General features: G+C 39.7%; 1 protein-coding gene across 1 annotated transcript in view; it reads right to left on the minus strand.

The window, feature by feature from the left end:
- Window positions 1–1,118: 1,118 nt before the first annotated feature.
- The window catches only part of rnf213a (ring finger protein 213a), a 218,203-nt gene continuing 205,524 nt past the window's right edge, over window positions 1,119–13,797 (minus strand). Inside the window, exons 62-66 of the mRNA XM_059948403.1 lie at window positions 13,595–13,672; window positions 13,111–13,308; window positions 8,279–8,368; window positions 5,421–5,599; window positions 1,119–1,752 (exon numbers count right to left, since the gene is read on the minus strand). Coding sequence (XP_059804386.1) covers window positions 1,587–1,752; window positions 5,421–5,599; window positions 8,279–8,368; window positions 13,111–13,308; window positions 13,595–13,672 — 711 coding nt within the window. The 3' untranslated portion in view covers window positions 1,119–1,586. The remainder of the gene's footprint in view (window positions 1,753–5,420; window positions 5,600–8,278; window positions 8,369–13,110; window positions 13,309–13,594; window positions 13,673–13,797) is intronic.

A 13,797-nucleotide genomic window follows, 5' to 3' on the forward strand; every position in this document is an offset into this window, starting at 1 on the left:
CAGCTCTGCATCATCTGTCCCCAAGATGCAGCTTTCTGTTCCACATCAGAAATGTCCCCCTTCTTTAAAGGTTTCCCTCCCTCCACTGTTCATATTGCCCTCACCTGCATCTCCTCCATTCCTGTACATACATGCTCACCCAATCTTCCCGCCGCCTTAACAGTGATAGGGTTCCTCTTGTCCTTACCTATCACCATCAGCCTCTGCACCCAACACATTATTCCATGCAACTTCTGACATCTCCAAAGGGATCCTACCACTAAACATATCTTTACTCCCCTCCCCCACCTTACTAACCTCCCTCCTTGCACTTAACCCGCAAGCAGCCTAAGTGCTACACCTGCCCGAACATCTGCATTCAGGGCCCCAGGCAGTCCTTCCAGGTGAGGCAACACTTCACCCATGGATTCTGCTGGGGTCGTCTAATGTGGCCAGTGCTCCAACATGGCCTCCCCTACATTGGTGAGACCCATCATAAGTTGGGGGACACTGCCGCACTAGCCACTTAAAGCAGAACTTCCCAGTGACCAAATATTTTAATTTTGATTCCCGTTTCCATTCCATGGCTCCTCTTGTGGCAAAATTAGGTCCCCCTCAGGGTGGAGGAGCGACACCTTGCATCCTGTCTGAGTAGCCTCTAACCTGATAGCATGAACATCCATTTCTCCTTCTGATAAATACATTCCACCCCACCTCCTCTATTCCTCACACTGATCTTTTATCTCTTCTTACCTTCCTATTACTTCCCCTGGGTCCCCTCCTCTTTCCCATTCTCCTATAGACCACTCTCCTATCAGATTCCTTCTTCTCCAACCCTTCACCTTTCCCACCCACCTGAATTTACCTATCACCTTCCAGCTATCTTCCTTCCCCTCTCCCCATCTTTTTATTCTGGCTTCTTCCCCCTTCTTTCTCAGTCCTGAAGAGTCACAGCCCAATATGTCAATGCTACCTGACCTGCTGAGTTCTTTCAGATTTCCAGCATCTTCAATATTTCTCGTGTTGATGTTACTCTTGCCTCTTTTCCATTCTACCACAGATATTCCCTCTTTGAAAATGATATTGTTTCCAGTACAATCTGATAATGTCTTATTTACAAAGAGCATGGCAAAATTGAATACTGTATAATCTTTATTTCAGATTACATTCAGATTCAGTTGAATCTTACAGCAAGTAAACTTAAAGCAAAGAATGAAAAATCTAGTAAATCTTGTAAACAAAGAAAAAGCATTTGTCAAATCACTTTCATTATAGAAGCCATTTTTAAGCAGCTTGCTTTGATAGGCAGAAAGGCACTGCGATGTTTGCTTGACATTTTAAAATAAAACTTCACAATGTATTATAGAGGTTGATCAAAAGTGTATTGGGCACGGAGGTAAGTAATAAATGGATGCATTTTTAACATAATTTGTAATCTGTAAATATCAAAGATCTGCTCCAGGTAATACGTTATATCTGGAAGTTCTCCATAAATCACTATTTCAATGATTTGTAGAAACATTTATATCATAACCACTTCAATAAAATATCCCTTTTTCACAAGATCCTATTTTTAAGCAGAAGTAAACTACTAATACTGTGGCTTTTCAAATTTTTCTTGTAAACTGTGATTGTTCCCGTTTGAAAGCTACAGCTGCTTTCCAGGTCTCCACACTCTTTGACATCGAAATTGCATCTGGGAAACTCTCTTCAAGTTCTGGCAGATTATCCACTTCCTTCGTTTCCATAAATAATCCGAGCGACATTTTCAAGCTGGAAAAATAATGATTTATCATGATTGTGTTCTTAATCATTTCAAGTTGGTTTCAACTAAGAAGCAGTGGCTCCTGTCTTCTCTTCAAATTTAAAGCCATCAACATCATTTCAAACTTTTGATAATCGAATAGTGTGGATCACAGGCATTCGGATGGCTTTTATAATTGAAGAGATGAAAGAGGAGCCACTGCCTCTTATTAAGACAAACGCTTTTAAGAGACCATTGACAGAGCAAGACAAGTTGTTCCATTTTAGCACAGGTATTCCCCAATTTATAAATGTTTTATTGAAGAAGTTTTGTTATAATGCTATTGTGGTAGGATATTGATTTCTAATGTTTTCTTATTACCTTCACCTATAGTGTATTTCCTGCAGCATCTACTGTCATTTTGACTTCACTCCTACTTCTTCTCAAGATTCATCAGAAGTTATTCTGTGCTTCCTTCAAAATGGCTTCATAATGCCCTAGCTATTGAGAATAGGATCTCCTTTAACTAATCAAGGCAAGCTTCAAATTGTATTACTCTTGTTAACTATATCAGTACTGGTTTTAAAAAAGGTGAACATTTGGTGGATATCAGCTGTCTGTTATATCTTGGAACAATGCAACTCATATCAAACAATTCTTAACAAAATAAAATTCAAATAAATGTTTGCATTATAGGGACTCCTTAATTTCATTAGGCAGAATTCACCCAGACTGTTAAGGATTAAGTTCGCCACATATGTTACGTTATGTTGTATGTTATTACATTTTGGGGGTGGGGATTTTTCTTATATATAGTTGTTTGCTTTTATATATATACACACACACACAACTTTGCAATTTGTTGGCTGTTTCAGTAAGTGTACATTAGAAGTAATTACACTTGTGTCGAATTTTGTTGACACTCCTACATTGGTGACCCTGATTCTGGAGTGATTTTGCTCATTTTACAATCATGACTGCATACGCCGTTGCTTGCAAGCTCCCTGAATTCAAGCAGGAACATGCCGCCATTTGGTTCGCTCAGGCAGAGGTCCAGTTCACAGTGTGGGGAATCTTGCAAGATGACACGAAATATTATCGAGTTGCTGCAGCATTAGACAGCTCTATGGTGATCAGAGTGATGCGTGTCCTACAACACCGCCCAACCCCTCGGAAGTCGGTAGGTACGAGACCCTTAAGCGACTCCTTTTAGAGACTTTTGAACTTTCTGAAACTGAGTGTGCCCGTCGGCTCCTCTCACTGCCCGGCTTGGGTGACTCCAAGCCTTCGGAGTTGATGGACTACATGCTATCTCTCCTTGGTGGACATCAGCCTTATTTCATCTTCAGAGAGCTTTTCCTGCAACACCTACCAGGCGAGGTGAGGTCGGCTCTGGCTGGCTCTCCGCTCAAAGACTTTTGGGCTCTAGTGAGAGAGGATGACAAGGTGTTTTCTGTCACCAAGAGGGCCTATGCAACTTGTGGCTGGCTGACTTCGCCACCACCTGAACTTGAGACAATCGCTGTGGCTCAACGATGGTCTCCTATCCTATTCTTCTACCTTGCGAAGCTTGGGCCATGAGCTAAGAAGTACCACCCTCCCTGTGGGTTCCAGGAGTTGGGAAAGAGAATGGCCAGCACCCGTTAGCTCCTACAGGCATTGGCACATCAGGCAGTTTGTTATTCGGTACAAACATTTTTGTCAACAGCATCCAAAATATTTCCTCTGGAAGAGCTCTACACATGATGAAGGTTGGATATGGGTTGTAAAGGAGAGTATTGAAAAGCAGTTAAACACATTGTTGAAAGCTCAGAATGAACAGCATGCATTCTTTTCCAGGGAAAAGTAATATAATTATGGTATGGCTTGAAAGGCCATGAGGGATTGATAGATGTTTTGAAAGTGCTGATACCTTGAAGATCAGACATGGCTGGTCTGAATGTTTAAAGAAATGTGCAGACCTGAATGATAGTTGTATTCTGGAGGAAGACAACAAGTATGGATACCACTCTTCAAGAATCTTGCAATAGTCACCAGTCATAATTAGATATGATAATTATGTAACTAACATAGATCAAAAGCTATTGGAACAAAATTAGTCTGCTCCAACATTTCATCATGGCTGATCCAATTTTCCTCTCAGCCCCAAACTCCTGCTTTCTCCCCATATCACTTCATGCATGTCCTAATCATCAAGAATCTATCAACCTTGGGCTTGAATATACATAAAGAATTGGTCTCCACAGCTGATATGGCAAAGAATTCTACAGATTCACCACTCTCTGGCTAAAGAAATTCCTCATTTCTGTTCTAAAAGGACGTCCCTGTATTTTGAGGCTCTGTCATCTGGTTTTAGACTCTCCCACCATAGAAAACATCCTTTCCACATCCACTCTATCAAGGCCTTTCACCATTCGATAGGTTTCAATGAGGTTACCCTTCATTCTTCTGATTTCCAGTGAATAAATACCCAGAGCCATCAAATGCTCTTCATGTGACAAGGCATTTAATTCTGGAATCATTTTCGTGAACCTCCTTTGAACCCTCTCTAATTTCAAGAAATCTTTTCTGAGATAAGAGGCCCAAACTGCTCACGACTCCAAGTGAGGCCTCACCACCAGTGCTTTATAAAATTTCAACATTACATCCTTGTTTTTATATTCTAGTCCTCTTGAAGTGAATGCTAACATTGCATTTACTTTCCTTACCACAGACTCAACCTGCAAATTAACTTTCAGAGAATCCTGCACTATGATTCCCAAGTTGCTTTGCACCTCATTTTTTGTATTTTCTCTCCACTTAGAAAATAGTCAACTCTTTCACTTCTACCAAACTTTGGGCTACTGTTTCAAAATGTTTGACTTCAAAGACTCTAGTACAGATGTTATGATTCAAATAGGTATTGATAAAAACTGATAAATCAATATATCAAATGTTCACCAAAGGATAATGAGCCAAATTTTGAAACCCATCATGACCAGGTAGATTTAATAAGAATAGAAATAAGGTTACAGCACAGAAAATTTGAACCATCATATCTGAGCCAGCTCTTTACAAGGCAACACAGGAGTTCCAATCAACATATATTTATCCAATTCTCTCTTGAAGGCCATAATGAAACCTGCCAACTAGACAGTACATTCCAGATTCCAAATACAGTCTGCATATATAGTTCCTCATTCATTCTCAATTCGCTTCAGTCAGAATGGCTTCCTGTTATCCACTCTGCAGACCTCCCATAATTTTATTTGACTCTTACCTGAATCCTCATCATAGTCCAGGAAACTATTCAAGGTCAGTTAGGGATGGACATTAAACATTGGCCGAGTCGGCTACACCTCCATCCAATGAAAGATTACAGGTGGAGGATCATAGTACTGCAAAGGTTACAGAGAGGCAAAGCTATACACTAAAAACTAACCCAATGATGTGCTGTATTTAATTTTATTTTTACTTAGCGATAAAGTATGGTATCAGGCCCTACAGCTCAATGAACCCATGCTGCCCAATTACATCCACATGATCAATTAATACTCTAACCCAAATGTTTTTGGAATGTGAGAGGAAATTGAAGCATCCAGAGGAAACTCATGTGGTATATACTCCTTACAGACAGTGGCGGAATTGAAACTGGGTCACTGGCGCTGTAATAACATTACATATATGCAAGCATATGTTTTATAATAAGTGTTCCTACCTCCAAGATGGGTTAAAGGATTCTGACGACTGAACATTTTTACATCTGAGAGTCAGCAGTTCATGCAATTCCAGTACAAAAGGATCTACACTTGTTCGGATGAAGAAGGCACGTAATTGTTTCTTTTCTTCCTCATTGAGGGTTTCTTTATATTGATGATTAATCCCTGAGAAAGGATCCTGAAAACACATGAATTTAAAAAAAATGAATATAGTTTAATTGGGATTTTTTTAAAACTCTGAACCCAGGAAAGGTATTGTCCTCTGGGGAATCGATACCTTACTGCTTGTTATGATGTTATATTTGAGCAAATATGAATATTATTATATTATTCATTTTCATAACATGAACTGCAGCATTCATTTTTAATCATTCAACATTGATATTGGTATAAACTGACTCTGGTCCTCAGCATTGCAACCAGTCAAATAATGAATTAACTCTTGACAAATTTATACTTATTATATTTACACCGTCAACCTTGTAGCAGAGCATCAGGAAATGACAGTGTGAAAGCCCCCCTTTCCTATTTAAAGAAACTCCTGTCCATCACGCTATCCTTCAATTACCACTGAAGATAGCTGGCTACTTTCACGGCTGAAGATCAATGTTATCCAATACTGTAAACAAAATTTAGTTTTAAAAAATTGAGATGTTTCCTGAACCGTAGAATCTGGATTTCTGATAGTAATCACACTCAAGTCCTCTTATTTATCTGTAATAATTGTGTAAATATTATGTGTATCCGTTCACAAATTATCTTGTATTTTACCCCATAACCATTTATTTAACTATTAACCTTTGCTGGGAATTTGATTGACATTTCCAGAATAGGATTGATATTTAGTTCTCCCAGTTTTTAGCTTTATTACAGGGCCATTAAGAAGCATGCCTTCAGGCACTGTCTAATTTTGCCTCCGTGGAGAGATATTTAAAACCGCTTCTCTGGAGTTCCAGACTGTGGACATGCTGAAACCGTGAATCAAGAGATGGGAAGTGAGTAGATTAGTATATTGTCTGTTTTCAGGCATTTTTCTCTTTAGTGATTACACCACATTGTTTCAACAACTCAATCAGCAATCAACTAAAAACAAATACATTTCAAGGCCAGATTTTTCAGTGAGCTAAGGCATTAACCAAATTAAATCCAAAAGATTGTGTGATCTCTAGGGTGTGGGCATCTCCTTTTCAAACACCAACTGCTATCTGCTGTCAGTGCAAAGGGATCCTTGCTGCACAACAATATTATTGTTAGGTTGACTAAGCAGCCAATCACAATGAAGACCTCCTATAGATTGGAGACAGAAAATAACCAGTGTGCTTCAGTATTTTTCCTGAACTCACAGAAAGTGAAATTCAACTTGGGTCACAAACATGAGCTTAAGATGAAAAACAGAACCAAAGGCATAAAATATTTTTTAAAACTCCATCATATTCTGAGATATCTATCAGAGGCAATTACTATTAGCGTAAAAAATAGTTTCCTAGGACGTGAGGTCCTGCTAGCACTAACATTTTCAGTGTACTTTGAAACAAAAATATAGACAGCTGGTATTTATGCAATTCACACAACAGCTCTTGGCAAAGTTGCAAAAAAATACCTTATAGAGAAGCATGAAATCAGTAAGATCAACTTCTAACTTGAGCTACTTAATATGCACTTTAATTTTAATAGCCATCATTATATTAACATTCCCAAACAAGATAAAAATCTGCAGATACCGGAAATCCAAGCAACAGGCACAAAATGCTGGAGGAACTTAGCAGGCCAGGCAGCATCAATGGTAAAGAATAAACAGTTGATGTTTTGGGTTGAGACTCTTCATCAGGATGGATGAAGGGTCTCGTCCAGAAATGCCCACCGTTTACCCTTTTCCATAGGTGCTAGCTTGTCTGCTGAGTTCCTCCAGCATTTTGTGTCTGTTGATAATATTAATGTTGGCTGTTTTACCATCATTTCAGGAGTGAATCTGGATCTTTTTGGCCCTCCTTATCCGCGGGGGATTGGTTCCGGGACCCCTTGCGGATACCAAAAAACACGGATGCTCAAGTCCCTTATATAAAATGGCATAGTATTTGCATATAACCCATGCACATCCTCCTGTATACTGTACTTTAAATCATCTCTAGATTACTTATAATACCTAATACAATGTAAATGCCATATAAATAGTTGTTATACTGTATAGTTTAGGGAATAATGACAAGAAAAAAAGTCTGTACACAAGACGTGAAGCGAAAAATGCTCAAACAACGAGTGCTGGAGAGAGAACTTCCAGGTTTTCCCGATCCATAGTTGGTTGAATCCACGCATGCGCAACCCATGGATAAGGAGGGCCGACTGTAGTGGAAGAATAATGAAATATCCACAGCCACTTAGAATTATGTCACTACACTGATACATTGATGAGTGAGCTACAAAAATGCCCAGGAAAGGCAAAACCATCCAGCAGACAATTTAAAAAAGCTCTGGTATTGAATTCAACATCTATCTATTCTATTCACCTACAACAAGCTAACTTCTAAAGCATCAGCCAAGATCCACATCCTCTTTCAACAAAGGTAACTGAAGTTAACAAAGATGTATTAAAACTATTTGCAAATTGTGGCCAAAATAGAATAGAATAGAATCTTGATGCCTGTTAAACTCTCACAGCATCTCATTTCACTTCCTTGTTGCCAATCTTTGGACGCTAACGTGTGAAAATATAAGAATTTTCAATTCAGGTCCTGATGGAAAACGAGTGCAGGAGGTATAGAATTCTGATCATTAGTTTTTTGGGGGACAGGAAAAGGGTAATAAATATCACCCATGCTACAAAAGCCACACACGCTAACTAGAGCTAATCCATTCATACCCTATTCAAATGAAGTGAACATTCTGATTTTCTTGCAGAAAGGAGCTGCCAGAGCGCTTGGATGTGCTTCAAGTTGCATCGTCTCAATGTCTGGAACAAAATAACAGAGAAAAATAACATGTACAAAAATATTTAATTCTGTTCATCATACAATCCAAGTATTTCATATGAATATTTTTAAACAACACAAATCATTATACTTGAGCATGCCTGCTTCACTAACATGAAGTGCAAATGGTATGTCATTTAGGAACACAAGCACATTGGGTCCCCAGGAATTCTGCATTTTACAAGGCGTTATTCTCAATGTTGTTCTCAGGAAGAGCAGAAAAGAGACTTTGCTGGATGATTAGCAAAGCTCAGAGGCAAATTTTTGATTTATGTGAAATCTCAACACTTACCAATTTAATGCACCATTACAATACAGAAGTAAGTGTCTGTGTTAAATATCCCCAACTTAAATTAGGTGAGGGGTTCACAACCTTTTTTATGGCACGGACCCCAACTATTAACCGAGGGGTCTGTTGACCCCAGGTTGGAAAATCCTGAATTAGTTGAATTATCAGCTCATCATATTTTGCTGGTGTTGGATGGGCATCTCAATTTTAACCTGGACATTACAAAGAATCATAGAGACATTGAGTCATACAGCATGGAAAGGATTTTTAAGTTCTGACCAAGGATCAATCAGGACATTAGAAGTTTGAGAGGAGGTAATTTCACTCTGGTCCACAGACTGAGTAGAAAAAGGCAGCGGCGGAGCATGGCAGCTTATTCGAGCTATGAACAATGACCAATCAGCATTTGGGATTGATTAGTAAGAGCAAATTAAAGGAAGGCAGGGCAAGCGCAGCAACAATAGTCGGATGGACAGAGTTAGAGTAGGGAAGCTTTAGGTCTTCGAGGCTTCAGTCAGAGAAGGCAAAAAAAAGAAAGAAAAGCTCTAGGTAAAGCAACACACACAAAAAACGGTGGAGGGACTCAGCAGGCCAGGCAACATCTAAGGAAGAGTACAGTTGGTCAGATCTCCGACGCTGAGTCTGCCTCTGTGACTCAGAAGAAAAGGGAGGAGAAGAGGCGTGGCGTGGTGATAGGGGATTCGTTAGTTAGGGGAATGGACAGGATGTTCTGTGGTCGGGAATGAGATTCCCCAATCGTATGTTGCCTCCTGGATGCCAGGGTCTGGGACATCTCAGATTGAGTTATCAGCATTCTTAAGTGGGAGGTTGTCCACGTAGGGACCAATGGCATGGGGAGGATGAGTGACAAGGATCTGCATAGGGAGTTCAGGGAGTTAGGTGCTAAGGTAAAGGGCAGGAATTCCAGGGATTGTGATCTTAGGATTTGCTACCCATGCCACATGTTAGTGAAACCAGAACTAGGAAAATTATACAGTTTAACAAGTGGCTCAGGAGTTGGTGTAGGAGGGAGGACACAAGATTTTCTAATCATTGTGCTTTCTTCCAGGGATGGTCTACACCTGAACTGGAGGGGGACTAATATCCCACAGTGCTATACAGTGGGGTTTAAACTACAACTGCAGGGTGATGGGAACCAGAGTGCCAGAACAGTTCGTGGAGGGAGATGTTGGTAAGACCTCAGACAAATTAAAAAAGATGTTGAGCATGATGTGATATGTTGAGCTATGTATTACTTCAATGCAAGAAGTATTGTAGGAAAGGTGGATGAGCTAAGGGCACAGATTAACACCTGGAATTATGACGCTGTAGCCATTAGTGAGACTTGGTTGCAGGAGGGGCAGGACTGGCAGCTTAGTATTCTAGGGTTCCATTGTTTTAGACATGATAAGTAGAGGGGGATTAAAGGAGGAGGGGAGGAGCTACTAGTTAGTGAAAATGTCACAATGGTGCTCCGTCAGCCCAGAATGGACAACTTGACTAGTGTGGTGTTGTGGGTGGAACTGAGAAATAAAAAAGGTATAACCATGTTAATGGAGCAATATTACAGACCACCCAAAATTCCTAGGGATTTAGAGGAACAAATATGTAAAAAGATTGCAAACTGCTGCAAGAAACATAAGGTTGTTATAGTAGATGATTTTAATTTTTCTCACATAGACTGGGAATCCCATACTCTAAAAGGACTAAATGGGATAGAGTTTGAATTCAAGAAAGCTTCCTTCATCAGTACGTAGAAGTCCCAATGAGAGAGCGTGCAATAATGGATCTGCTATTAGGGAATGAGACGGGGCAGCTGACAGAAGTTTGTGTAGGGGAATACTTTGCATCCAGTGATCACAATGCCATGACTTTCAAAGTGAATATTCAAAAAGATAGGTCTGGTCCACGAGATTCTAAATTGGTAAAAGGCCAACCTTGATGGTATCAGCAATGATCTGGCAAGCGTAGATTGGGACAGGCTGCTTTCTGGCAAAAGTGTACCTGGTAAGTGGGAGGCCTTCAAAAATGAAATGTTGATAGTACAAAGCTTGTAAATGCCTGTCAGAATAAAAGTTACAGATAACAAGTGTAGGGAACCTTGGTTAAGAGACAAAAACGAGGTGCATAGCAGGTGTAGGCAATCAGACGTGCTTATGGAGTGTAAGAAATGCAAGTGAACTCTTAAAAAGAAACCAGGAAGGCTAAAAGAAGGCATGAAGTTGCTCTACTAGACAACGTGAAGGGGTATCCTAAGGGATTCTACAGATCTGTTAAAAGAAAAAGGATTGGAAAGGGACAAAGTTGGTCTTCTGGAAGGCTAGAAAGGTAATCCACTTGTGGAGCCAAAACAAATGGGGGGGGATCTTAAATGAATTATTTGCATCTGTATTTATTCAGGAGACAAACACAGAGTCTATAGAAGTTAGGCAAAGTGGCATCAACTTCCTGGACCCTGTACAGATTACGCAGGAGGTGGTGTTTGCTACCCTGAGGCAAATCAGGGTGGATAAATCCCCAGGGTCTGACAAGGTTTTCCCTTGGACCCCAACCGAAGACAGGTGCAGAAATTTTCGGGTCCTGGCAGAGACACTTAAATCATCCTTCGTGACACAGGAGGTTCCAGAGGATTGGAGGATAGCCAATGTTGTTCTGCTGTTTAAAAAGGTCTAGATGTAAACCAGGAAATTATTGGTCGATAAGTCTGACATTAGATGTGGAAAAGTTAATGGAAGGTATTCTAAGGTACTGGATATATAAGTATTTGAATACACATGGACGGACTAAGGACAGTCAGCATTGATTCGTGCATGGTAGGTCATGTTTAACAGATCTTTTTTTTACATTATTGCCCATTTATTACTTTAGATTACATTAATTGAAGAACATTTGCAGAAGTTGAATTAATATATTGTATTATTTATTTGAGTAGCTATGCAGATGTCAGAAATGTTTGAAGTTTGTCAAAATACACCGCTTTCTGGGCTGATTCACTCTCAGAAAACAATGCTTAGCTACCTCACAAAATGGTGGTCACGTGCCACCTTACAAAATACAGTTCTATTTTATTACATCACAAAATGGTGGCTCACTTATCCTCGTTCCATAAAATGAATGCCAAATAATATCACAGAATGTAGGCCACATTTCTCTCATCATCTCCAGAAGTTGATTCAATTTCTATTCAGATTCATGTTTAACAAATCTTAATGAGGTTTTTCAGGAAATTCCCAGGAAAGCAGATGAAGGCAAGACAGTGGATGTTGACGATGTGGAGTTTAGTAAGGCATTTGACAAGGTCCCGCATGGGAGGCTGGTCAAGAAGGTTCAGTCATTTGGCATTCAGGATGAAGTAGTAAATTGGCTTTGGGGGAGAAGCCACAGAGTGGTAGTAGAGGGTTGCCTCTCTGACTGGAGGCATATGACTCGTGGTCCGCAGGGATTGGTGTTGTTTGCTGTTTATACCAATGATCTGGATGATAATGTGGTTGACTGGATCAACAAATTTGCAGAGGACACCAAGATTGGGAGTGTAGTGGACAATGAGGAAAGCTGTAATGTCTTGCAGAGGATCTGCATCAGCTGGAGAAATGGGCTGAAAAATGGGAGATGAAATTTAATGCAGAGAAGTGCAAGGTTATTCTTTAAAACATAGAAAATTCCGAGGAGATCTGATAGAGGTATACTAAATTATGAGGTGCATAGATAGGGTGCATGCAGTCAGGCTTTTCCCACTGAAGTTGAGTGATTCTACACCAGAGAAACATAAGGGAAAACTTCTTCTCACTCAAGAGGGTCATGAGCGTGTAGAATGAGCTACCAGCACAAATGGTGCATGCGAGTTCAATTTCAATGTCTCAGAAAAGTTTGGATAGTAGGGGTATGGTGGGCTATGGTCCCAGTGCAGGTTGACCTTTTAAATGGTTTTCGCATGGTCTAGATTGGCTGAAGAGCCTGTTTCTCTGCCGTACTTCTTTATGACTCTATGATCCTATTGTTTCCCTATCCACCTGAAATCTGAAGTTGCCTGAATGGACAGCATCTTTTTGTCAGCATCTCTGTGCTGTCAAGGAACTACAGTAAGTCATTGTTCACTGTTGATCTGAAAAACCACAATTTAAAACCATACTAGTCCCTCAGTATTACACTGACCTATACGCTTAAATGCTGCACTTGCCTCATGAATTCTCAACTTAATAAGCTCGGAGTCGAAAGAGAAGAATTCTATTAATGGAGACGGATTGACAATTCACCAGGAACCATTGAGAATTCATGTGAATATCTGCATTTTTGCACACATCATTTTTATCTTGAAACTTTCCTTGTAGAATTCATACATACGTTAGAATACTTTACAATAGGTTCAAATGCAAAATTTCACTATCTGATTGAAGCTGTAATTTATTATACAAACAGGATAAATTATGTACTCACTTCCATTACGTGAGGTGTTATTTGTGCTTCCATCTGCAATACTTCCTTCAAATAGACAACCAGTTCTAGATCAGGACTTCCACCTGACATGGCCAAAAATCCTGAAGAGACTTCCACGGCAGTGAATGCTTCACATACCTCATTGTATGACTGTAGCTTAACACTTATGGCATTAATAACAGAGGCTGAGAGTGATTCCTGAGAGAGAGAAAAAAAAAATCACTAATGTTTTTTGCTGTTATGATTGTTTTCTTCCCCAACTTATTTACTTTTCTGTAAATAGCATTACCTTTCTCCTTGCACCATCATTCATACTGTCAAATAACCTGTTCTTTTCCCCCTCACATCCTCTCCCTGGGCTCTGCTTTTGCTTATTAACAATCACCTAGTTCTGAAGCAACATTACTGGCCTGAAATCAAACCCCTCCAGAAGAACAAATGCAAAGTAACTCTTGAAATGTATTTGAAATAGCAAAATGGGTACCTGAGCAATTCTGTTCCTTATATCTTTAAAAATGATTTCATAATTTCTGTCTTGTCTGCAAATCAGAGTAGGTATTCCCTGAAAAATGATGAGGCATGTCCATTTAGAGCACCACACTGACACATTTCACAAATTCCATTATTATGGAATTGCTTCTCACAGTTAATGATAGTTTGTGTGGAGTTATTTATAAAATTAATACC

The sequence above is a fragment of the Hypanus sabinus genome, chromosome 23, assembly GCF_030144855.1.
Source record: "Hypanus sabinus isolate sHypSab1 chromosome 23, sHypSab1.hap1, whole genome shotgun sequence".
Lineage (NCBI taxonomy): Eukaryota > Metazoa > Chordata > Chondrichthyes > Myliobatiformes > Dasyatidae > Hypanus > Hypanus sabinus.